Source organism: Xiphophorus maculatus, chromosome 12 (genome assembly GCF_002775205.1).
Source record: "Xiphophorus maculatus strain JP 163 A chromosome 12, X_maculatus-5.0-male, whole genome shotgun sequence".
NCBI classification, from domain to species: domain Eukaryota; kingdom Metazoa; phylum Chordata; class Actinopteri; order Cyprinodontiformes; family Poeciliidae; genus Xiphophorus; species Xiphophorus maculatus.
In genome coordinates, this window is record NC_036454.1 from 3,295,239 (window position 1) to 3,322,229 (window position 26,991).

General features: G+C 36.1%; 2 protein-coding genes across 5 annotated transcripts in view; one reads left to right on the forward strand and one right to left on the reverse strand.

Annotated features, from left to right (window-relative positions):
- LOC102233020 (metal transporter CNNM4-like) overlaps nt 1-8,970 on the reverse strand; it is a 39,039-nt gene extending 30,069 nt beyond the window's left edge. For all 4 annotated transcript variants that reach the window (XM_023343697.1, XM_023343696.1, XM_023343695.1 and 1 more), the window contains exon 1: nt 7,559-8,970. In XM_023343697.1, coding sequence (XP_023199465.1) covers nt 7,559-8,942 — 1,384 coding nt within the window. In that variant the 5' untranslated portion in view covers nt 8,943-8,970. The remainder of the gene's footprint in view (nt 1-7,558) is intronic.
- A 3,926-nt stretch (nt 8,971-12,896) lies between these two features.
- The window catches only part of LOC102231291 (phospholipid-transporting ATPase ID-like), a 46,841-nt gene continuing 32,746 nt past the window's right edge, over nt 12,897-26,991 (forward strand). The window contains exon 1 of the mRNA XM_023344153.1: nt 12,897-13,067. The gene's annotated coding sequence lies outside the window, so the exon portion shown is untranslated. The remainder of the gene's footprint in view (nt 13,068-26,991) is intronic.

The window sequence follows — 26,991 nt, forward strand, 5'->3', positions numbered from 1 at the left end:
TATACCTGCCTGCAGCAGAACAACAGGTGCTCTGCAACTCCTGCATGCAGCCATGATCCAGCTCACCTGCATCAGACGCATGAATTTCTCCCTCAGCATGCTACTAGATTCTCTAGAGTCAAAGTCATAGTGTTACGGGAATAAAGTCGTACAGCAAAAAGTCTAAATAAAGCAAGAAAAAAAGTCACAACATTACAGGAATGAAGTACTAATTTTATAAGCCCAAAACAAAAAATCTTAAATTAAAATGAAAAATGTTGGCATAGGACATATTTAATCTTTTAACACCTCTGCACCAAATTATTGTCAGTAGAAGGACTTTGGGGTGACTGACTGAGTCCGTTTCACAGAAAGACGAGCTGTTCGTGCCACATCTCCATAACTGTGTCAAACAACTTTCTTCTGGTTTTATTCAAGGCTATTATAGTTAACTAAAACTAACAAAATGAAACTGAAATTGAGAAATTATTTTTTGTTAAGTAATTAATGGGGAAAAACTAACTGGAATTATATCATGAGTTCATAAAAACTAACTAAGATATACTGTAGATATCCAAACCTTCATTTTTGTGTTTATGAATCTGTTTATTAGCCTTTCAAATTGATGTAGAAGAATTATTTTTTTGCCTCCACACAAGTAATTTACATCAACTGTCGGCAAACTACAGTCATTTGTTTTTTTTTGTTTTTTTAACAATTTCTGAATACTGAATAAACTTTTGGAAAATTGCATCTTCTGTTGAGTATTAATTACCCAATCGATGTTAAAATGATCCAAACATAAAAATTACCCAAAATATAAAATAATTAAAACTACTACCACTAAACTATATTTAACAAAAAGTCACAACAATATTAAACTAAAATGTAATGAGGACCCCAAATTATAACCCTGGTGATGTTGCATCTTTATTCCATTAATATCACGAGTTTATTCTAGTAATTAAAAAAAAAATCTCTTTGTCTGATCCTACAGTCTGTAGGTGTGTCAGTGTAGCTGTATACGTCTGCACTTGTTACAAAACACAAAAGGTCATGAGGTTAGCAGGCCAGAACATTTGACTGAGATCAGATCTTTAGGCGTCTTAAATAAATATGTCACTGTGAAGCAAAGGGAGAGAAAAAGACAAGATGTTAGGAAGATGTAAAAATGTGAAGTAACTTTATGAGTAACTCAAGTCTGCATGAACCAAAGTGACTTAAATGAAAGGAGAGAAATCTTTGTGTGTGTGTGTGTGAACACCAACATGCCAGGAAAATTTGACATTAAAATGTTTGCAGAGGGAAATAAAGGCTGTCAGTCATCCAGGGACACTTTGTGTATTCATTCTTAGAGTTTTTCCTAAACTTGTTCTTTTCATACTATTCAAGGAAAATATATATATATTTTTTTTTCTTTAGGGAGACTATAAGTACTAATTATCATATGTGGTAAAAACATTAAAGTTTTTTAAAACACCATTTACACCAATGTTAAATAGGTAAAGTGTAAAAACAAATTTAATCTCAAAGTTTTAGAAAAGCCTATCCTGTAATTTAATACATTTATTCAGAAAAAAACAATCCATACAATATATCATACAAAACCAAAAATGACCGACTACAGGCTCCACTAACAATTCCTATCTAAATAAATTTAACTGCATCTGTTTATTACCATTCTACTTTTACATTTGGTCAAAGTTTTTGAGCAGATTGGAGTAGTTTTGTTATTTTGCTGGACATTTGTTCATAATTTCTTTTGGTTGAGTGGTATGTCTGAACAATTATTCCCTCTGGTCCTTTTTTTATTTTTTCACTTTCAGACACTTGTTATGATGCATAATTGTGGCAACATTTAACCTTATCAAAGCCTCATCAGTGTCAGGATGGTTTAAACAACTACAGCCGGCTGAATGAGAACTAACACATCATTTTTAAGAAAATGATCACTCCACAAATATGTTTGTATCAAACCACAGGACTCACACACAGTGAGTGACCAGAACAGGAGTCTGCTGGCTCGGGTTCCCAAACCCGGATAAAATGCCTTGACAACCACAAACAAAACGGAGGCTGAGTCATTTCCTCAAAGGCTTGAAAGCGTTCGAGTAAAAAGTGCTTCGTCTCATACTAAACCTGCTTATCCACTCAAAAGTCAATCTGTCCAATCAATAGAACATAAATAAAACTGAAACTGAGATACTTCACAGGGTTTCCCCCTGAAAACATCCTAAGTCTAGTGCTGGGTTGGCAAGGCGGTCATCCAGCGAATTACCAAACAAAATGTTTAAAGTCGACTGGAAATTTTAAAATATTGCTAGGTAATTACATATTAAAGGAAGAAATTATTTACAAAACCTAAACACCGACAACAAAGTCTTAAAAATGACAAACCTAAAAAATGGCACTATTAAAATAAATATTAACTTGTTGCACCTGAGTTGTTTCATCCTACAGTGTCTTTTTTATCTTTTATCCAAGACTTGTCACTTTATTTGCTGAAGTTGTTGGCGTGTAGAACAACTAAATCCAGTTAGTTGTGTGTTTATAAAACTAACTAAAACATACTGAAATTATAGATATGATATCTTTCATTTTTGTGTTTAACCTATTTAACTGCTGTGAAATACATTTTCAGCAGTTTGCAACAGCTTCAGTCTCCATAAGTTACGGGACTCCACTTATGCTAGTCTGCCAAAGTTGAGAGAAAACGCCAGAGTCAGTTCAACAATAATTAAAAGCATTTTTAGAAAATTGGATCTTCAAGTATTCATTACCCAATCGATGTGTACATAATCACAATAACATACTTTGGCCTTTTTGAATTCTGTATCTAAAAATACTTAAGTATGAAAAAACAAGAACTATTACTATAACAAATAAAAAACTAAACTAAAACTAAACTAATAAAAAAGATTTGCAAAGACTAATTAAAACTATCAACCGTTTATCCAAAGAGACTCTTTAACATGTAACACTGTTAATGATGTACATAAAAAACCTATAATAAATAAACAAACACTTAGCCTGGTGGGGACAGAAGTAAAACCTGGTGGCCCGCCAGGCTTAAATTACTCATACTCATTTAACCCAAATAACGTTTAATTTACCCACAGAAAAATAATGTTGCTTTATCAAATAGAGGCTTTGATGTCGGAGCAGTATAACTCAGAAGCAGAGGCTTCGTCATGTGACTGTTGACAGAGTTCCTCGTGCCTCCAGGACCTTCATGCTTCACTTGTCGTTGTTTACCTTTTGAATTTACGCCTCATGTTTCATATCCATAAACCCTCAAATGTTATAACGGTAAACACTTGTTTACCGTTTAAGCTGTCAATCAGCTTAAACAAATAATACTTATAACTTATAGGTTTACTTTCAGAATTTCCAGTGAGTGGAAAATCTTGCGCCATAAGCATGAGCTCACTCCTCCGTCCTTTGAAAAGGTAAACGGGAAACGCAGAGAAATCACAGCTGCGCATTGTACAAATTTACGAGGTAAAACCGTAAATCTGACATAACTGGAGCGCTGGACCATAAGGAGCTGTATGTGTGCACACACTGACGCCGCTGGATGCCTTCACTGTGGTAACCGATGCCAAGCAGCAGGTGAGAGGAACTCGAGATGCAGGCGGGGAGTCGGGTCACAGCAGGAGGTGAGTTTCTCTGTAGAATCACATCTATCCACTGACCGCAGCGCTACGGGTAAGAATAACATTCAGCAGCATCTCTGGCTTAAAGTTCTCAGTGACGCTCAAATCAAGATGGAGATTTTCAAATTTACTGGTTGATGTTCTGCTGAGATGATTTCAAAATGAAATGTTGCTCAAAACTAAAACTGATCAGTTAACAGGAGATCTGTTAGCAGATAAGAAAATGTTTGCTGCATGTTGACTTGCAGCAAACTGATAAGATCTGTTCTTACATGAACCACAGCAAACCATCACTCCCAGCAGTGACTTTAACAGTCCGCCATGAAGCCTCCCTTTGCTGCCAAGTCTTCAGCCTTCCAGTTAAAACGAGCATGAACGTTCCTCATTTAACACTTTATCAATCTGGAGATCTAAAAGTAGCATTCTGAAGCAAGTCTGCAGCTCCAAATTCCATAAATATGGATCATTTACTATAAATATAGGTGATTGTAGGGTGGTTATCGAAATGAAGTTACACCAAAGTTTTAAATAGATGTATGGAGCATAGATTACTGTGTTTCCACTCCTCGACATGCTGCTGAGCAGCACAAGGCTCTGTCTGAGGACCTGTTCTCTTGTTGACCATATTTAACAATTCCATGCATTTTTAGTTTAATAGCAAGGTATTCTCTAATCCCACTAATCTAATAAACATACTCACAGCTCTACTGAAAGGTCAGCTCTCCATCTAAGTTTTTCTTGACTGATTTTGCATTAAAAGTCTCCTTCCATGACATATTAACATCAAAATTACGTTTCAATTAAATTTACCAACAGCAAATGGTTGTGTAAAATATTGCTAATTGAAGATTAGCATTGAAGATCATATCATAAAGATATGATTCTTCTTGTAAAAGAAGTGAGGCACTGGGAATTCACACAAAGCAACTGCGTATTAATATTACAGCAACTTATCCTCTGCAGGCAGATTTATCAATGTTTATATAGAGAGACTGCAGCTTGTTACCAAAGCCTCCCACCTTCCTGGCCGAGCCCTCCTGGACAAGCTGCAGAGCTTTTCTTTTGCCAAATGTCACGCAGCACCATGCGTCGCTACAACAGCTCTAAACCTGATTTATGTCTGTTAATTAGGGACCTGAGACAAACAGAAACAACAGCGCATGAGAAGCAGACACAGATGCTTTGGTAAATGCATACAGCCGCTTCCCTTATAACCTCGTCTTGAATTAAGTCAAGCTTTTTGTGCCAACACACAGACATGACACCAAAGCCTCCTGGGGAGATTTTATGTCACACTGAGACCAAAGATTGGATGCACAAAAAACAAAAAGTTAATTTATGTAACCTGTGAAACCCGTCAAGCTGTTTTAAATAGTTTTAAATCTGTCTCCACACAGCTTTTGGTGAAAACAGCAACATTTTTGGGGGGATAATGACTGTTTATACTTCAAACAGACCTTCTGTTTAGTAATCCTCCCAGTTAAATTACTAAACACCTCAATACAGCAAACTAGCATTTCCTTCATGTTTCAGAGGCGGTCTCCAAACTCAGGGCTTCATGTTCGTACCCAGCAGTTACCATTTCCTGAGGTTGACTCATTACAGACTCGGTTCATCACTTATTCCTAAAATCAACCATAAACTGCTGCTGGACTGGAGAAACACAATGTATTACTAATTAAGTTGCTGTCTGATCTACATGCAGAGAGTACAAGAACAGTACTGTTCAAAAGTCTTGGGTCAGCACTTCTAACTTGTCTTTCTCAACCAATAAACCAGTTACTGATCAATATTTTGGGGGGTTTTCAGGGTCTTGCTACGTTTTTCTTGGTTCAGTGTTTTACCATGTTTGAGGAATATTTTTATTAGTCTTTTTGCTACATTATTATCCCTCATTCAGGTCAAAAAGTCTCCTGATCTTAAAGAATGGAGCACATGAGTGTAGGGTTGAAATGTTGATGCATTATTTTCACTTAATTAATTACATAGATGTTGATGAATTAAAAATTGTAATGCTATTAATTGCATTTTTAATTTTTTTTTTTAAATACAAATATATTTTCTGGTTCGACCGTAAATCTGACGCACAAGTTACATCCAAGCTCATTTCTGCTGCTAAACACAATCTGACGGGACGCTGGAAAAGACTACTGTTGTATTGAAGTTGTGCTAAAAGCAGTGAGTTTATCAGCAGAGCTATTCAAGGCTAAAATAGCATCTCAATGCTAACATGTAGCAGCTAACGCTAACACTTTGCTCCAATCTGATGGGTGAATAACCCGAATTACAGATTAAAATCTATAAATATTTTTGTTACTGGACTCATGTCTATTCAAAAAGGGTGTTTGAATTGAAAATGTTGCTTATTTTGTCAATATATAGTTTTCCATTAATTAATTACAGACTTTGCAGTTCTTGAAAAATTTTATCTAGTCCAACAATCACTTTAGACAAATTTAGCTTTAGTCAAAAAGGCTAAACTTTTCCCAATTTAGAAAAATTTTAAAAGACTTTCTGCTGAACTGGTGATCAAGATCACTGTAATATAAAAACAGAATAGTTTTAAATTTTGCACAAGCTTTAAACGAGACGAAGCAGATATTATCTGAATCCTAAACAATAAGCCTCCTTCAGGCATAACATTATGACCAGCAGGTCCTCCTGACAGGTCTGGGCTGTTCTGTTTGTTTCGACATGTTTCTGTTAAAACCAGCTTTGCCTTCTGACTTTGTGATTTAGATTTTGACTGATAAAGATTATTTTTCCTAATGACAATAACAAACAAATGAAGGAAAAAATTATTTTAGTTATCAATTAATCTCTTGATAATTCTTTCAGTTAATCAGATTTTAAAAGTGAGCACATTCTGCAGATTTCTCATTTAAGCCTTTTTTTTTTACACAATATTAGAGATACAATAAAAGATGCAAATAAGCAAATAATTCAATTCCTTTTTTGAATAACATAAAAAATTTTATTGTCCAAAATGTAAAAACGTAGTATTTCTTTAGTGAACATCGGATTATTTGTAGCAGCTAAAACATATTTCTCACACGGGAAAAGCTCAGCATTTCTGCTTGCCTGAACATCAGCATAGTGTAGGGCTGAGCTGGTGATTATTTTTTGGATTAACTGATTAATAACTGCAAACAAAAGGTGAGCTATGAGTATTTTTGAGCTGCAGATGCATCATTTGCTACAAATTATCAGGCGTTCACAAAAGAAAAGCTGTTATTGCATTTTAGTCCACAAAATTTACATTTTCTTATTGAAAATGTTTTTTATGCATTTCTAATATTGCATAAAAAGCGGTTGAGTGAAAAACCGGCAGATTAATCGCCAGAATAATCGATAACTACAATAAACGCAGAACTAGATATAATTGGTGTTAGTTGCATCAGCTGTCAGTAAATGATGAGACAGTTTTGTGTTTTTTATGTTAGTTTGAGTTAAAGGTTCTACAAAAATGTCAGTTTTGTTATTTTAAATTGGAATTGAATCATTTGTTTATTTGGATTTTTATATATTTCTGATATTGTATCAAAAAAGGTTTAAAGATTGATTGAAAAACCTGCATATTAATCCAATTAATGGACTATTGCAGTCATAGATATAATTAGTGTCAATCACTTCACCTGGCAGTTTATAGGGAATCTTAATCTTAATCCATCTTAATTTGGGGGGAAAGTTCTCCAAAAATGTTGTTTATTTTGATTTCTCATATATTTCTAATGTATAAAAACCAGTTTAAGGGATTGAATGAAAAATCTGCACATTACTCCGAATAATTGTGAAAATAATGGATAGCATAGTTGCAGCCTAAAATAGTTATTGTTAACCACCTGACCTGTCAGTGGATAATGAGTTAGTTTCTTGTTCTCCATCTTAATGTGGGGAAACAACAACATAAGATTCCCACAAACCTTTCTTAAACTCCTCCAACATGGCGTCCAGCTTGGTGTCATGGAAGACGAAGTGGACCGAGTGGTTGTAGAACTTGGTGATGGTCTTCAGGGTGGTGCAGTCGTCCGGGTCCACGAAGGCCAGGTCTTTGACGAAGAGGATGTCCACGATGTTGGACTGCTCGTGCTCGTAGACGGGTATTCGCGTGTATCCGCTCTCCATGATCTCCGACATGGTGTTGAAGTCCAGCACCGCGTCGCTGCTGATCATGAAGCAGTTGCCCAGAGGCGTCATGATGTCCTCCACCGTTTTGGTCCGGAGCTCCAGCGCGCCTTGGATCATGTTGAGCTCCTCTTTCACCAGGTCGTTGTAGGGTTCGGTTACTTTCAGCATTTCCACCAGCTTCTCCCGGTTATATACAGTTCCGATCTCCTGGCCCAAAACGCAGTCCAGGATCTTGCTGATGGGCCAAGACAAGGGGAAGGTGAGCAGCATGAAGAGCTTGGTGAGCAGGATGGTGTTGGCACCCACTGCCAGGCCGTGTCTGGAGCACAGCGCCTGGGGCACGATCTCTCCAAAGATCACGATGCCGACGGTGGAGGCGACCACAGCTCCGAGTCCGGACTTGGTGAGGTCGTCCAGGAGGATAGTGAGGGTAGTGTTCACCAGGACGTTCCCGAGCAGCAGCGAGCACAGCAGGTAGTTGCCCTTCCTGCGGATGGGCTCGATCCTCCGGGCATACTTCTTCTCCTTGTCCGTGCCGCAGCTTTGCACGATGCGGAGCTCCATGGGGTCCAGCGCCATCAGCCCCAGGTTGAGCCCGCTGAACATCCCGGACAGCACCAACAGGCAGCAGATGAGGATCACCTCCAGCCAAAGGGGCAGCAGGGACGTGCTCTCCTCCTCCACCACCAGAACTCTTAACTCCTTCTCTTCCAGAAGAAACCATTTGTTCTCCTGGGGGTCGAGGATGCACAATCCGAACACTTTCTTATCTTCGTTTTTTCGAAGCTTATTGACGGTGATGTTGACAACCCCGGCGTTGTTACGGTAGTTTACCTGCATGCGCCCTTTCACTAACATACCATTCGAGTGTTCGGGACAAGTCCTGTTAAGAGACCGGTGCTCGACTTCATCGAGTTCGGCGAACCTGATGAGCTCCGAGCTGTTGGGTAACAAGTGGGTACCGTAGAACCTGAAGAGGTTCTGGCTGCCCTCGGTCACCTGAATCATCCCCTCATTGGTCATCCCGGCCGGCTTGTCGCTCTTCTCCAGCCGCATCCCAAATATCTGAGTGCCGCCCTTGGACTCCCGAGTCGCTGCCTCGGCCTCCCTTCCCGCCAACACGCACAAAAACACGAATAAAGTCAGAGGAAAGCCCAGTCCACTCGAGTCTGTCGCCATGTTTGTTTCACTCTATGCCAACGTCCGACCTGACGTCAACTACTCCTTTCCTGGGGCCAGCCCACTAGTTAGCATAATCACACACAGCCAATCAGCGAACGATACGTCACGAGAAAACTTTGCTCGAGCTCGCTATGGTAAGCTGTTTTACCATAAAATCGGCTTACTTACCCTCCAGTTATAAGGAATAGGTTTATTTCGACATATTAGTTCATTGAGATATTTCTAATTACAATCTGACGACATTTGTGAAGACAATTGTAAAGTATAAGTTTTCCATTTATAAAATATGTTTTGAATCATGTATAATTTTCTTTCTACTTCTCAACTGTACACCACTTTGTGTTGGTCTTTCACATTAAATTCCAATCAAATGTATTTATATTTGTGGTTGTAATGTGACAAGATATGGAAAAAAATTCAAATGGTATCATTACTTTTGCAAGCCACCGTATTTCAGATAACAACAATTAAATTATGAGTGGTGAAAAAATAAATGTAAGATATCTCACTTTTTGTTCTGACTTGTCAAAATTCCAATTAAATAGAGCTTGAATTACACAAGAATTCAACATTTCTTACATGTATTTTTAAATAGGAGATTTGCAGGAGATTTGACAAGTAAAATTGAAATTCAATAAGGACTCGGCAAAACTAAGAGAATTTTGTCTAGTGAAAAGTTTTCTTAAGATAATATCTGAAAAGATTAGACATATTGAAAATGTTTTAATATAAACAGCTTTTCTGTTTCACATATCTCAAATTAATATTCTGACTAATGTAATTTTGACCAGCCATGGTTAAGTTTGAGATACATTAAATTTTAATTACGAGTTTGTGACTCTTCAAACCACGACTGATATCATTTGAGTGTCATAAAAGGACATCTCAAATGTAAATGTAGTCAAATTGTGTCAACACTCATTTTTAGACATCTGGAATGTAATCACAGATATTCAGGCAAAACCGATTTTATGTTAAAACGGCCTGCCGTACACTCAGTTTAGACTTTTTCAAACTGACTGATTGTTTTTGTTTCGCCTGAGCCGTTTTATTAATTCACCTCTTCATCAATTTGGCTGCTTTCTACTTAAATTTTGCACTAAGCTACTTAAGCCACAGCATTTCAGAATTTTCCAGTTTAATTTAGCTCAAAAATACTTCATTAATCCCAAAGAGAAATTAAATGCTGTTCTAGCTATTACCCAAGTTTCCTCAAACAGTTGTTGCAGATGCTGATATCTGTGGGAAGGAAGGATCTCCTGTAGCAGTCTGTATTACAGCAAATCTGAAGAAGCCTCTGACTGGAGATACCAAAATCTTAACTTCCATCAAAACTATTTTATTCAGGCAAGCCTTCAATGCTTAAAAATGCCGTGGCACTTCTGGTCTTATCTTCCTATTTACTCCATTTTGTTTAATCTATCTTGTTTTTAAGCCACTTTTTATGGTTTAATATGTTAATTGTATTAAGCACTTTGGTCACCAATGTTGTGAATCTGTAATATAAATGATTATATTTTTGATTTCCACTTTGTTTGAGGTCAACTGACTCAACTGACTCCAACAAAATCCAATTCAATCAAACAAATATCAAACAAAAATCACTTTTAATGACCTCCTGTTGGTAACTATTATTTATTGGAGTCAAAAAACAAATTTATTTAGACTGGGACTAAAAAATAGAAGCATCTATGAATCATTAGGTATGTAGAAAATGACTCAGGGTAGCTACAAATTGGTACAAAAAGTGCCACCCCCTATTTTCTATCTGAAAAAAGATGAAATGGCAGTGAAGATGATAGTTACAAGATTTCATCATTTTGTATCTCAGTATCTTTGACTGTTATGCATTCAACTTTTCTGGGTACAAAATTCAGCTTTGATGGATGCCAGTCATTTTGCCTCGTCACCATTTGTTTCTTCAGTTGTTTTGGTCATTTGGTCAAGGCACAAAATGGAACCTTCACTGAAACATACATGACAACACTCTGCACTGCTGTGCAAATGTTTTAAGCTTCTCTGTGTAAGTTGAAGAAGTCTTCAGCTGATTTATTTTGGTTTCACTTAGATTCAAGTAAATTCAATCAAAATGAAACAAAATAATTAAGTTTACTTGTGTCAGCAGACAAGTTTCAGAACAATAATATCACTGCTCTGTTAAATAACTAATAATTTTGAACCTATGTTCTTAAACCAAGTCGTTTTTGTTTTAATTTATGAACTGATTTAAGTGTTTAACAGTAGGTTGATGTATTTGGATAACATCTTTAAAAAATAGTAATGGTGGTTAATCGGTAAGTTTTCAAGATAGAGGTATCTTTAGTTTTGATTCTGATTACTAACTCATTAACAACAACATTATATAACAATAAAGCTATCAGCAGGTCAATCAGTTCAAATAATTGTCTTTGGTGCAGTTATAGCACCACCTTGTGGTCAAACCATGGACTTGGTTTTTAATCTGTTAATCTAGAGGTCTGGTGTTGCCCTCTGCTTTGTGTTTGGATATTTAAGCGGAAAATTACATGTCAAACATTTATTTGTTGTGCAAAGACATGGAAAAGTCCAGTCCTCACCTATAAAACGCACTAAAACAAAGATGTTTCACTTTGTGACTGAATAAACATCAGCTACAGGAGGAATGTGATTGGCTCACAGCGAGTCGCATCTGAAAGCCTGGTAGATAAACGTTCTGCTCTGCTTGTGTTGCCCAATGAGCAGAAATCCTGGAGAAACCAAAGATTTTCCACTAAACTGCAGATTTCTGTGGAATATTAAAGCTAAGAGATAAATCTATCAGGACGCCAAAACATTCCTGCTGAAACATTCACAAGTAAAGCAGCAGATAATACACTTTGCAAAAGTATTTAGGCCTCTTGAACTTTTCCAACAAAACAAAGTAACACATTGAAACCATATATTTACATACACCTAATAAAAGCACAAGTGCATTTTTTCTCACTGTGAAGTTAAATCAGATCAAACTTTTCTTGTTTTGAGTCGTTTAGAATCACAAAAATTATTAGGAGACTTAAAAGAACAAGTTACAGTTTTTCTCCTTCACTTTGGTTCATATCAGAACAGAACAGAACTTCTCAAAACTATTTGATCAAACTTCAAATTATTTTGTCATTTATGCAAATCATATTGAAGATGCCTTTATCCTAGAGATGATGTATAATTCTCCCCTGTTTCCTGAATTTTCATCTGATTTTGTTATGCAGATAAAGATGCATTACACAAGTTGAATTCTCTCAGCCTCCATAACATTTAAGAATAATTTCCTTGCTGGTTCATCTGAGCTCAGTGGCTTTGTGCTGCTGGACCAAGTCACAATTATTGTAAATCCAGTAAATCTGTTAATTGTAAGATGTTTACGCTTATTTATTTATTTTGCCTTAAATGCAGCAATACTATTCTATTGCTCAGATATCCCAGTTTTTCACCAGCCTTGAACACATCATACTTACTGTTTTACAAATGGTTCGAGAAAAACACCGAAGTGACTGAGGGACTGAGAAAACTTCTGAGTTTGACTTTTTGAACTCAGAAATCCCCAAGTTTCGTTTTTCTAGAAAATGCCTGAGATTAATCTCCTTTTTTCGTAGCTACAATGACCCTAATAAGTTTATGTTCAGATTCAGACCGAATGCAGTTCAATGTCCTTAAAAACACATAAATACAAAGTCGTAAAAGTCAACCAGTAACAAACATGACATTTTTATAAGTGCCGTCACCAAATTCATCGATACAAACCAAATAAGTTGGTCAATGATTCACTAATCATGGTTCAATAGTACAATTAAGACCCAGTTCGGTTGTCATGTTTCATGTTCGCCTACTAGAGGTCCGCACAGCTCCAAACATCTTCATCAAATCTCTGCGTCACGTGGCCTCGCCGTTAGGTTTCCTCCTGAAGCTCTGCGTAAATCTAAAGCCAAACATCGCAGGGAGGAGTGGAGGCTCCGGGAGGGAGGAGGAACCAACCGAGGGAGGAGAATGAAGCCGGGGCGAGTGGGAACATTTTAGACCACGACTTTACTCGCCTGGTTTTTTTTTTTTTGTTCTTTCTTTAATTTCTGTTTATTCACAGAAACCCGCAGGGAGACGCGCAGCTTTACGGTAAGAACCAGCCGCTCACCTTTTGTTTTGCTGGACTGTTCAGAGGTTGAGGTGGTTCGGTGCTGTGAGATGGATTTTTTTTAGAGTAAAAAGATGTAGAAAGAAAGTAGCTGTCTTCTAAAGTAAACCGAGAAAGTGACCGGTGGAGTGGAAAGGAAAAGTTTGGTTTTTGGGTTCAGAAACTTTGTTTCGCTTTGTTTTCTTTAACTTCTAGTAACGCGAAACTACACTCGACTGTACAACATCTGCTCACTTCTTACTGAGCTGAGTTTTGAGACGGGAAACATTCCTCTGCTGGGTAGATGCTTTGTTAAGTTTTGGGATTATTGATAAATGATGTAGAAAAGCAGTTTTTTCTACCTCGGTGTGAGAGTTTTTAAGCTGACTGTGATGTCACTGATGCGTCATCTGTACATCATCAAGAGGCTTTCAAAAGTTCATTCACATCCGGTAACATCTGCTTCTGTTATCAGGAGGCGATCAGAACTTATTTTAATATTAGAAATGCCCCCTGATCAATACATCTACAGTTTTTAATACAAAAACTCATCAACAAATCAGCCCTATTGACTGCATTGTTTTTCTTATTTTAATAAAGGAATTTATTTATTATTTATTTGCATATTTTAAAGTATAATATTGTATAACGCAGTGGTTCCCAAATATTTCCTGGGCAATAAAATCCCCCCTAAAAAAAATAAAAAAATAAAATCAACTGGACACACACATCGTTCAACCAGACATAAACCTAAACACATATTTTGTTTTCAAACTCCACTGAAGTTTATTTCACACTTCAGGTTGAAACAAAACAAACTATAAACCATCTTTACAGTGAAACACTTTTGTGTAACTGTTTTTGTGTTTGTTGTTTTTTTTCATTCATCCATACGCCTGCAATGGCACTGCGCCCCCCAGGGGTCGCGCCCCACACTTTGGGAACCACTGGTACAAAGAAAAGCTTAATTGAAAAATCTGCAGAAAATGCTCTTTTTTCTCAGATTAATCGATTAATCGCATTAGTTGCAGCCATATTATGTTTATGAACTTTTAGCCAGAAAACTGCGATCAGTGCACTCCTGTCTTTTACTATAATTATGCATTAGCAGGTGTTAGCTGGTATGAGATTCTTAGAACTTTAAATGAAATACCACAATGCACCGGCCACTTTATTAGGAACCCCTTTATGCCTTCAGAACTTCCTCAGGAGAGACTCAAAACATTTCTGAGTGTCATTTTGTCTTTTTGGTCCATTTGACATGTTGGCATCATGCAGTTGATGCTAATAGGTCGGCTGCATATTAGCTGTTTATTCTTTCTGTTCAGGAACAAACCCTGCAGTTAGCTACCATGTATTTACTCTCAGAAGAGTGACGGGTGATTTTCCCTTAGTTTCCACATCATGACTGGATTTTTTTTACTACTTTAACTATTTACTTATATATTTTACATATTTCTGATAGGCTTCCTTTTGCCAGCTGACTGGAAGTGCACAGCAAAGTAGCTTTCATTAAACAGACCAGGGGTTCCCAAAATGTGGGTCGGGGCCCCAGGAGAATCACGAGACGTCACAAAATCTTTCAGGACTATATGTAATGTAATGTATGTAGCCAAAAAGGACAAAATAAATACATCTTGAAATGTATCATTAAATAATGTGCAGTAAAATACTTTTTTATTAAGTTTTATAAAATAAATACTTTTAAAATATGTATATTTATTTGACTCTCTAAATTTATTTGAAATAAATACTTCAATATTTCAAGCAAGCAAGCAAAACAGCAACATGGTTTCAATTAGACATAATTATCAATGTTAATGTTTATCAAAAAGGCTCGAATACATAACCTTGGGGCACTCCATGTTTTTCTTTAGCTTCTTACAACATTTAAAAATGTGCTTTAGTAGAACAGATGAACCAGTTCAGTTACAACATTTCAGCTTCATTTGATACACAAAGTAATTAAAAATTATCTCCAAACTGTTAAAAAAGACAATGAAACAATTATAATATAATTTCTTAAAATAATTTGAGACTCATTTTTATTTGTTGTTTTGCTGGCAACCAACTGATGTATTTCCTGTGATTCAAAGAGAACATCCTAAAAAGCCAGATAGATAATCAGTGGTTGGTGGTGAAATCGTTTCTTCACAGCAACAAACTCCTCCAGTTTCCTGCCACAGACTAAAACGGTTCTCTTTAAGACTGAGTTCATTGTTGTTTGCTGTGAGTCTTTTTTTAGCCTTGTGGTAGCCGTCAGTTGGCAAGACGTTCCCAATTTCTGTTATCACCAACCAAATTTTAGGTGGATCCAAATGTGAAGAATTAATGCTCTGTTATTGGAACAATAAAGTAAAACAAAGCAACTAAACATGATAAAATTAGTCATTTTAAAGTAACGCTTAGCTTAGCCGAGTCTCTTCTGTTGGATAAAATGAGTGAACAGGAAATGTTGTCAGTTTATGAGGAATAAAACTGACAAACATTCACACCAGTCCTGTTTAATCTGCTTTATTCCAGCTCTAGTTTGCTTGTTCATTAAACCGGTTCATCTAAGCTGTGAAAGCCGGTTCACATCTAAACCGGTTCATCTAAGCTGTGAAAGCCGGTTCACATCTAAACCGGTTCATCTAAGCTGTGAAAGCGTACTCAAACTGAACTCTGAACTTTCTAAAAGCATAGGTCTCGGTTCAGCTGAAGGCAGTTTGAATGCCTATGTGAACACCAAGCGAAAAACTAGGAAGCAGACTACACCTCAGGGCATTCTGGGTAAATACAACCAAAATAAACGCGAGCATCTAGCGCTAGCGGGAGAAATGTCTCGCAGCCTTTTACCGAAGACAAACAACCACCAGAATCTGACGCCACTCCAGTTTACATTTTGTGAAGAAGGAAGTTGCCCTCAATGTCTTAGAGGTTTTCATGTCATTTCCTTTAGTGCAGCGCCCCCTCAGGTGAGGAGGGGAACAGCTTTTCAAAAGGTTTGGTTGGTTTGATGCAGTGCAATGAAAAATTAAAAAAAAAAGTGAAAATGTGATAAATTTTGCGATTTTCAAATTTAATCTAATGGAGTAGATCTGAAAACGCCCTTAAACACACTCTCTATGAGCGCCCCCAAGTGGTCAAATTAATAGTAACTGGATAATAAGTGAGTAAGTTCAGCTTTCCTGCCATGTCAGCCTCTTAAAAGGATTCTAGCTTAACTGAGGAGATGAGAAATGTTTGAAAATCAAAATTTACATATTTTCACCCAAATCAACTGTTAAGGATCTGATTGTTTGACATGAACAGAGAAAGTGGTATTATTAGTTTTAGGAGGTCAATCAAACTGTTAGCTTTTTATGGGGTAAGATGAGAAGAGGAGTGGCTTTTGTGACCTGAGAGGTCAGGTGAATAATTCAGAGGTTGATTGTTTTGGGTCTTTTTGTTCAGCGCTCGGTCTCAAAGCCTTCGTTCTGTCATAACAGCACCTCGTTTTCCAACTCCTGCTCTGCTAATTTCTGTCAGGCTCCTGTTCAGGTCACTGCTTTACTCTCTAGTTTTACTAACAAATTAAAACCTAAATCTGTGTGAGCATTTCTGGGCATCAGAGTCACAAATCAGCCCCGTTTCTGGAGAGTTTTCTAAACAAAATAATAAATATATGGTTTGGAGTTTCCAGGACATTTTAATTCTGTGTTTACTTATTTACTCCCAGTCGGAGGAGGACTGACATTAATCAGTAACACACAGAGACCTTGAAAAACCTTCACAAACAGCCCGATGTGATTCACAGAGTTTGTTAAGCCTCGGTCCCGGTGAGTTTGAATCAATTTGGGCTCTGATCTACACATAATGATTGACAGGTTCAAGAAACACAGAAATCTGAGAATCTCATAAACAATCATCATGCCTCAATTCAGTTCTGTTTCCTTCCTTATGTCCTTCACCTCTTTACCTTTAAATGTCAAAATATTCCAAGAACGGCATTTATTCAAAGTCTTGGTGAAAAAGAATATACAGTTTCATGTATTAGGACATAAGGAAAACTTTTCTTTCTAGGTTCCTACTCTACTTAAATTGAACTTCAGGTGCACAAAAACAGAACTTATTCCCACTTTCATTATTTATTAAATGAAAGCAAAAACAAAACATGAAAATATCGGAATATATCGGGAAAGTTTGTGTATTTGTGGATTTTTTCAATATACATCCTGGGAACAGATAATGATACTTGACATGCTAGTAATTGGTGTTTGGAAAGCAACCAATCAATGAGCAGCATTTATTTTCCTCAGCGCTGATTGGCTGAACCCTCAAACATGGAGATAATGAGGACTAGTTCAGATTCAGATTATCATCATTATCAACAACAACAACATTATCATCAGAAACTAAATGCATAAACTATAAAAAAGGATAAAATAATAAAATGGAACAAAATAAGAACCAGCTCAAAAAATGGGAGTCGCATAAATAAAGTACAAACTTTTGCAACTTGTGCAAGAAATGTATAAGAAATAATCTGTGCAATCAAAAATAAGTAGATAAAATAGTAATAAGATAAGGAAGACCATGGATGATTTTATTCATTTATTTGGTAATTTTAACCATTTCATAGACAAGTCAATAAATAAATAGAACTTCACACACAAAGCTGGTTAAAAACGTTGTGAAAGGGTTAATAGAGGAGCCGTGTTGTGATGACTTCCTGAAGTTTCAGAAAGAGCAGCAGCTTCTTAAAGAGACAGAGGCCCAATTTCAAAATGTTAAATTACAAAGTCAAAATTCTGTTAAGTCATATTTGACATATACAGCATTTCTATAGTAAGTGAAGTTATCAAACGCTTCAGGTTTAGAACTCAAGCCAGGTACAGATGATAGATGGAGGGAAAATCGATGGTAAAGATTGGTAAAAAATTAATGACCTACATCTGGATCATTAAGTCTAACACTGAAAACAAAACTCATGCCTGGATTTTCATCAATTGAATAATTAAATTTAAGCAAACAAAGATCCTACCTGGATCTAGTTTTACTTGTTTGTGTGCTTACTTTTTGCCTGTCCCACGCAGAAGAACTGCAAAACAAAACAGGCAAAACGTTGTTGGCCTTAGCTGGCAGTTAACAGAAGGTTATAGACTCTGTAGCATGGTCTGGAAATGTAAAATAAGCCCCAATTAATCAGGAAAAATGGCTTTCCATTGTAGAACAAACCACTTGACAAAGACAGAACATAATTAATAGAGTAGAACAACGAGTCTGCTGAGCCTCATTAGTGACGGATTCATGAGATTCTTCATCATAACTGAACTTGTTTCTGTGAGAAACAAAATTCCCAGCATCCTTCCTATTATCACATTTAGGATTTAATGACTTTTTCCTTTGATGCAGATGCAAAATGTCTCTGTCTTCTGTGACTGTGTGGGTGAGGTGTAAGAAAACATGGATTGAAAACTGAATTTTCAGTGGTGGTTTTCTTTCCAACTAAACACCAGAGTTTCTGGTTGAGTTGTAAAACTTTCTGTGGTTGAACCGCAACTGTAGGTGAAATCCAAAATGTTCTGCAGTTTGAACTTTTCACTCATTTCTGCACTTTCTCAGCTACTGCAAGTTTTCTGCAAAACAGAAAGTTGCACAGATCTGAAGTAAGCTAACGCTTTGTCTTCTGGCTTTTATGTAGGAAAAAAACTTCCCAGAAATCATCACGTTTCAGCTCAGCTAAAAAAAACAAAGACTTACTTATGCTATACACTCAGTGCTATTTGTTATGTCACATATTTGTATGACTAAAGCGCTACACCAACATGGTATTTAGCAGCAGCTAACGCTAAAGCACTATGCTAACATGCTATTTAGTTCTGCTAATGCTAAAATGCTATGCCAACATGCTGTTTAGTGAAAGCTGATGCTAAAGCATTAAGCCAAGACACTAATAGACCCTTTTCACATGACGTCACACAGCTTCCGTTTTGGCTCGAAGCTGTGTATCCTTAGTTCCGGTGTACATAGTAAGTAATGATAAAGTTGTCTATTTCATATATATATATATATATATATATATATATATATATATATATATATATATATATATATATATAGAGAGAGAGAGAGAGAGAGAGAGATGTATAAATCTGACAGCATATGTTGATCAGACAGATCACCGGAGCATGGAGTTTACACAGTCTCTAAAACATTTGCCTAAAATAAGATTTGAAGATATATCACGATTTGCAAACCAGTTCTCTCTGACAAAAAAATCTAAATTAGACAAAGGCTACAAATTCTTCACCGAACAATACCTGTTTGACTATGAAGGTAGGTATTTTTGTTTTGCGTAACCGTTAGCTTAGCATTAGTGAATTTTGTTAGCTAGCTAACTACGTGACATAACTGTTCCTTAACCAGAACTTTTTACTGTTTTTGAACTATAACGTTTTAGGCTCTAATCTTGATCAGATTATTAAATTATAGACTGGAGTTGCCACTCATCCCATAAAATAGGGATTTGTTTGTTATAAGCAGAGATGTCCGGTGCCGCCGCTGCTTTGTAATGCCTTTAATCGGACCACTTTTTCGGTAACGAATAATCTAACGAGTTCGTATTTCAAATCCAGTAATCAGATTAAAGTTATTTATCCAAATCATTGCACATTAATATTTTCTTGTGTATTTATTTTTATTCCTTCTTTGCGTCTTTGGGAGAGACTCTGTGACAGTTAGCAGTGACAGAAACATGAACAGTGCATGGAGATGCGCATTTTGTTGCTGGAAAAACAGAAATATCGTCAAGCCCAACTGTTATTTGTGGCTTTTGTCTTGTTTTTATTTTCCATTAATACAGAAAATGAACCTCTAAACGTTACATCACTGACAGGCGGCGGTGTATATGTTTCCTAACTGTGGCTAAAGCTGCTGCTAGCTGGTTTACTCATGATCAGAGGCTGGTTCCTTTGAATACAGTTGGAGAATGGTAAATTGACAATGACTGATAACGGTTATCTAGCACATAAACACTGTTTTATAAAATACAGAGAGTGAACCTCTAAACGTTACAGCGCTGACAGAGAGTATATTTTTCCTAAATGTGGCTAAAGCTGCTGCTAGGTGGTTTACTCTCCGATCGGAGGCTGTTTATTTTATACACAGATAGAGAATGGTGAATTTACAATGATTAGTAACAGCTATCTAACACTTAAATGCTGTTATTATTAAACTTACCTTTTATTATATCCTTAAGATTATGAGAATGCGGGAAGTTTTCAGCTTGGTTCCCAAGGCAAAATCACACCGGAAGTAAAGATACCCAGTTTTGAGTTATGGCGGCCATTGTCTGACGTCACTACACCAACATGGTGTTTAGTGGAAGCTGATGCTAAAGCATTAAGCCAAGACACTAATTTGTTCTGCTAATGCTAAAGCGCTACACCAACATGGTGTTTAGTGGAAGCTGATGCTAAAGCATTACTTTTAACTCAGATAATATCTGCCCCTGAAAGACTGTAAGCTGAGCACCAATTTAATTTTGACATTGTAAGTTACATATTTTATTATGCCCTTAAATCTTGTTTCATGTTTATATCTTGTTCTGTATTAACTGTATTTTCTTTTGTTCTTGTCTTGTCTGATTAAACAGAAGTGCTGCGCAAACAGTCTTCACCTACTTCAAAATAAGAGCATGAATATAAGAAAAATTTCAACTGAAAGTTTACAAAACAGCCAAGTAAATTAGCACTTTAGAATTTATCTGGTCGAATTAATTTAGGGGAAGCTAAGTGTGCTTAGCATCTTCATAGTTAGCAAAAAAATTAGCCACACTATCAGCACATCTAATAGGAAACAACGGACAGTGTTTCTGTTGGATCGCCAGGGTGAAAAACAATAAAACACTAATAATTAAAACACTAAATATGTCAAAGTACATTAAACAAATGCAGGAATGTGCATAACCTTAACAGTAGTTGAGATTTCAGTCGGAAAAATGAAACTATCAGGTTAACAGGAGGAACTTCTCCTGAGATAAAATCTGTGTTGAAGAGAACAACTGTGTTTTTCTGTGTACCTGATGTTCCCTCTTAACAGCTGCTGTGACAACGAACAGAAGATAATAAAAAAATTATCTGACGGTTGAAACAAAGCAGGAACTTTAACAGCACATTTGCTTAAACAGGACCAGTCAATTCAAACACTTCTCTGCTGAATCGTAACGTTAAACAGAACCCAACAAATTACAGAAACAAGTTCCACAGATTCTTTTCTGGTTTCCTTAAACACCACCTCTAGTCTTTAATACTAAACCAACATGATTTATTATTATTATTATGGATAAATACATTTATAACAAACAGAAACATGAAAAACAAAGGAGCAACCGTGTAAGATGAAGGATGATTTAGATTGGAGGAGAAAAATTAAACAAATTTGTGATTAGTTCATATTTTATCAGATGTTTACCTTTATTTTTACTGTTTATGACTAAAACTTCACCTTTCTTTGCTCAAAGTTTAACTAAAGTTATCAGAAATGTTGCGATTAAAGCTGGAGAAAGAAATGTTTCCTTGGGAGCTTGAAAGTGGTTGGATGATTTATTTAGTTGGGAATTCATCAGAATTGGCTCCTTTTTTAAAAACAACTTCCCCCTTTTCTTGCCAAACTATCGCTAAAAGGAAGTTCTCCCTTTCATCACTTCTTCCTGCTATTGTCCTCTTACTGTAACAGATTTATGGAGGAACGCATGCAAACGCTGAACTTCCAGGTTGAATCAGGCTTTTATGCTACTGTGTTAGGATATTAATTCAACCGTTTAAACTAAACAGAAAATATGCAGGAAGAAAGAGTTTGGTTATTTAAGTTAACACTTTTTCTGCTCATCTGCTGAATTTTTAGTCATTTAGAGTTTGAGTCCAGACAGCAGTATTAGGCTCAAAGATAAAGCGGAAACATAGAGAATACAGCTAAAATTAGATTTAAAAAAATTGAGAATGAAGTGGAAATAATATCCATAAAAACTGGTGTAGTACTCCCAAACAGCCTTATTAAAGCCAGTCCAAAGCGGCAGTGTAAAAACCAAATAACAGGAGTCTGAAGGTTGCTGTTGGAGTTCATTGTCCTGCTGATCAACTATTTAAATAATCGTGTCGTTTCTGATCCTTCCTACAAACCAAACGGCTCAGAGAGTTTCAGCATGGCTGCTGCTATTTTTGGAAAAAACTCTGATAAATGAAGTACTTGTTGACGGAGACGCAGCAGAAAATCCAAGCAAGAGGCTGAACACGTTTCACATTTCCAAAGCAAGATTTGTTCCAGTTATGAATGAAATCATCCACGTTTGAAACATTTAAATCTCCTACCGCTGTTATCGCATGAATCTTCACTTTCCCCAAACGGGAAGATTCATGTTTAAAGTTATTGTTAATAAATGTTCTGACAGGAGTTCAACTTTAAACATGGCAAACGTAAACAGAAGAAATGTTTCTAATGTGACAGGAAAATCTGTAAGAAGATTAAAATTGACCACAGAAAGACAAACAATAAGTAAAATGATAAATCAAAAATTAAAAACAGCAAAAATTTAAAAACTCCTACTTTTATTTTGGACTCTAAATGCATCACCAAACAGCAGGATCTTCAATGCATGTTTAGATTGTCTTTTATTTAAAATAACATTAAAGTTAAGATCATGCGCTTTTGTAATCCTTTGTTTTTCTGTTTGACGTGGATCAGGGAACCTGTTGCACGTTTTATTTATTTTATGGCTAATTTCACGTTTAGTCGTTCCACTGAAACAAAACAACTTCATTTGTTGCAGTTCTTACATCCTGGAGAAGCAAATAATTAAATGTAGAAAAACTGCACAAACTCAAATTTCTTATATGAAGCCTGATGTTTGAAATCAACGTTTGAAGTTGTGAAATCAGAACCACAGTAAAAAAAATTAAATAAAAATAAACTGGTTTTCCAGTAGAGGATGGAAACCTTGAACATGTCCAGTGGTCCACTGTTTACTGGAACCATTTCCAACCCATCAACACCAGTTTCTCACTTCTCGCCTTGTTGCACCTTCCTAAAAAACAGATTTCTGTTTGCTGTCAGGAAGCAACACAGAGGGAACATGCTGGAAACGCTGCAGCTGTCCTACTGCGGCTCGCTCTCTGATTGGTCCTCTGATGGAAAATACCTTCAAACAACTTCTGTTCCACTTCACTTTGATCAGGAAGTTAAATGCATTTATGACCAGCTTTGCCTGGAGAGGCGGAAGAAGGATTTTTTTTAAATTACTCAAACAAACTTTAGTACAGAGTGCAAAACCAAAAAACAATGAAATTATAAAACAAAAATCAGAACAAACAAAATTGTTTTCAAAATTTGTTGGTACATTTTGATTAATATTCAAATCAAAGCAGAAATATTTTTCTTTGGAGGTTATTTTTATTTTTGGTTAATGCTGCCCTGACGTTTGCGTTCAGGAAAGTCCTGCCAAAAATTAAAATCAGCATCTCCAAGACGTCCAGATTTTAGCAGTTATAGGAATTTTCTTCTGCTTTTGGTAAAAAAACGAAACAAAAAACACGAGCCATCTCTCCTGCTAGCGCTAGCCTCACATGGTTGTTTTGGCTGTGTTTACCCAGAATGCCCTGTGCTGATGTCCATTTCCTGGTTGTACGGTTGGTGTAAGATTTTGAATCAAATCATTTCATTTGAGCTCATTTGAACCAAACTAAGACCTAGAATTATAGAGAGACCACAGTTGACTTTTTTGGTCCACATCAGAATTTGATTACACATTCACACATCTCCATGTAAACTGGACTCTCAAAACAAAACAAACGGACTGGAGTTGGATTAAAGCGGAATACACGGAGCTGCAGTGAGTGCGCCCTAGAAAAGATCATTTGTGAGTTTTATTGCTCTGGACATTTTCTGTTAGCTCAATTTACCCAATAAGAGAATTGGCTAAGCTAAGCTAAGTTTTATAAAATGTAAACAAAATTGGAGTAGCATCAGATTTTAGCTACTGTAGGATTTATCTTTTATCTTTGGTAAAAGACCGCGAGTCATTTCTCCTTCTAGCAACAGACTCATACGTTTGCTTGGCTGTATTTACCCAAAATGCTGTGCGTTGTAGTCTACTTCCTGCTTTTGGAGCAGTCTCTGGTCCACTTGGCGTTCATATATGCATTCAAACCAAACCAGAGTTCACTTCAACCGAACAGAGGCTGGGGTTTGCGTCAGAGTTTGATTACCCATCCACGCCTCCCCAAAGCGGAGTGGAGTTGGATTAAAGCGGACTAAACCGAGCTGGTGTGAATAGTTTGTTAGTTCGTTAGTTTGTTTGAAGCTGAAAGACATTTTGGTCGTGAACCTGCTGTGTTTACCTGAAACTAAACCACCATCACTTTCAGACTGACTCAGGAGCATCAGTCAAATCAGAACAATAGGCCTCATTGATTTTAGCTTCTCAGAAGCAAGTCAAAGGAAATCTGATAACCTTCAGGAAGAAAAGTGGCACACAGATGCTGCGAACGACAGAAACCTGTGGTATCTGTTGTTTTTGCTCAGTTTATCTGGAAGAAGCCCTTTCTTTCAACGTCTTAGCAGCTAATGACTCTTCAGTGCTCACACACTTAGAAGAAAACTGCTTTCCAGTCGGTTTTGATAAAGGAGCCTGTGTGCAGCGTAGAAACAGGAGATCAGCGATGGGACAACACCGCCATTCATGAGCGTGACCTCTGACCTGTGAAGCCAGTCACAGGTGACTCTGACTTGGCGATACTGTTACGCACCTTTGTGTGCCGACTCAGAAAGTGCTCAAAAAATAAAATAGGTTATTTTTGTTTAGTTCTTTTATATATATATATTCAAATCTGCATGTCTGAAATTAAAGGTTAGGACTTTCCAAAGTAAGAGGCGTAATGTAGGATAATTACAACTACATCTTAGGTAAGACATATGAAATGATGATAAACACATCTAGAAGAAAACACTCATTTCTGGGCTTAAATCACAAGAAAACTGCATTTAGTTTCATATTAATCACCATTTTCTTGGCCGTTCGTTTGGCTTTAATATGGACGTTCCTGTAAAGGAGAGATAAAACGCCACATTATGACAAACTAAATTATGATCTAGTTTGAGTTCCTGACTCATAAATCTGGTTTCCTCCAGTCCAGCATCTTCTTCATTCCTTTAAATCAGGTTGTGATTATAAAACGTTTTAATCAATTCATGTTTTCATGCCAGCAGAAATCCCTGCAGGAAAAACAAATTTAAAGCCTAAACTTTAAATTCAAAGTCACTTTAGTTTGTCTTTAGCCTCATATTAACCCTATTCATTAAATTCACATGAATCATAAGAGATATATTTGTTTTTAGTGCAGCTACACAAGAGCTACAAATGTTTCATTACCTTAAATTACATTTTTGATTAATATCCATCATATTTTTTTTATAAATTTGTTATCATTTTAGAGAACTCTATTTTATTTCTGTTTTTAGGTTTTAAAATAAAGATTAATGTAAATTTTTTGTAGAAAATAAGATGGCTGAGTTTCCTTCTGTGTGAGATTTATGGAAATGAAAAAAAAATCAGTTTCCAACTAAATGACAAAAAATAGATCTAAAACAATATAATTGATATTTTTTGTGTCATTCTGTTGTGAAAAATCAATTTATTATATGAAAACAAATTCTTAAACCAGCATTTGTTATACATTTCTGTTTTAAATATGCAGGTTGCAGACCCTGATTTAGACTAACGTTGGTTTAATTAAAGGATCCGTTTTGTTTCTTTCTTCCTGTTGTTCCTCACATCAGGGATGATTTTATCAACCTACTTTAAACTCCATTTACTGACGTTTCTGGGCTTTTCCAGTCATTTTTTTTCCTAGTTCTATGTGACATTTTTAAAAAGCCTCGTTTCCCACATTGACTCCTGCCCAGCGTCTCGTTTCCAACCTGCTGAAACACCCACATTCTTCTGCAAACTAACACGGCCGATATTTATAGCTCACTTTCTGACATCATCCTGGAAAGTAAAAGCGAATTTCCTAAAGACCTGAAAGTTTGTTTCCTCACTTCTGGACTCGTTTGTCTCTTTTATTCTGAGTTTTATAGTTTCTGTTTTTCCTCGTTGCTCTGGTTTATTTGATTAGAAACAGTTTAGCTGAGGAAACACGTTAAAGTTGTTCACTTTTAACAACTTTGAGTTTATTAACAAGTCGTTATCACAGTGGCAGAGGTGGGTTATATTTTATTTACTTCAGTAACTTTGTGAAAGATCATTACTTCTTGAAGTTCTTCTGCACTTTTACTTCTACATGTGTAAGAATATTTTGAAGTAATTCTACTCTTAGGTTTTAGTTCTGGCTGCTGATCCGCCTCTTGTTACTCCGAAACAATAAACGTGTTTTTGATTAACATTTTTTATATTTTTTTCATACAGAATAAAGGTGTTTACAAATGTCTGGATGATATAATGTTAACTTCAAAATGCATAAAAAAAAATAAATAAAATAAGAGTCTAAAAAAATAAACAATCTAATAAAACCAAAATAAATAATAAAAATATAAATATACTGTATATACTAATATAAATACAAAAATAAGTTAAATTAAAAAAAAGAAAATAGAAAAGTGGGCGTTTACATCAACAAACATGTTTTTATCAAAAATGCACAAGGCACAGATATGTTTCTTAAACATTAATAAACTTTAAATTATAATGAATATCTAACACTGGAACTGGAAGACATTTAAATATCCAAAATAAATAAACAAAACAGAAACAGCAAATAAAATGAATTAGAAAGTCTCTGTAATAAAAATTATTCTTCAAAAAAGAGGCAAATTGAGACCAAAACATCAGACTGAAGACATTTATCAAAATAGAAAAACAATAAATAAAAAACTTTAAATCATGCAAATGGAAATTATTGAACTCTTTTT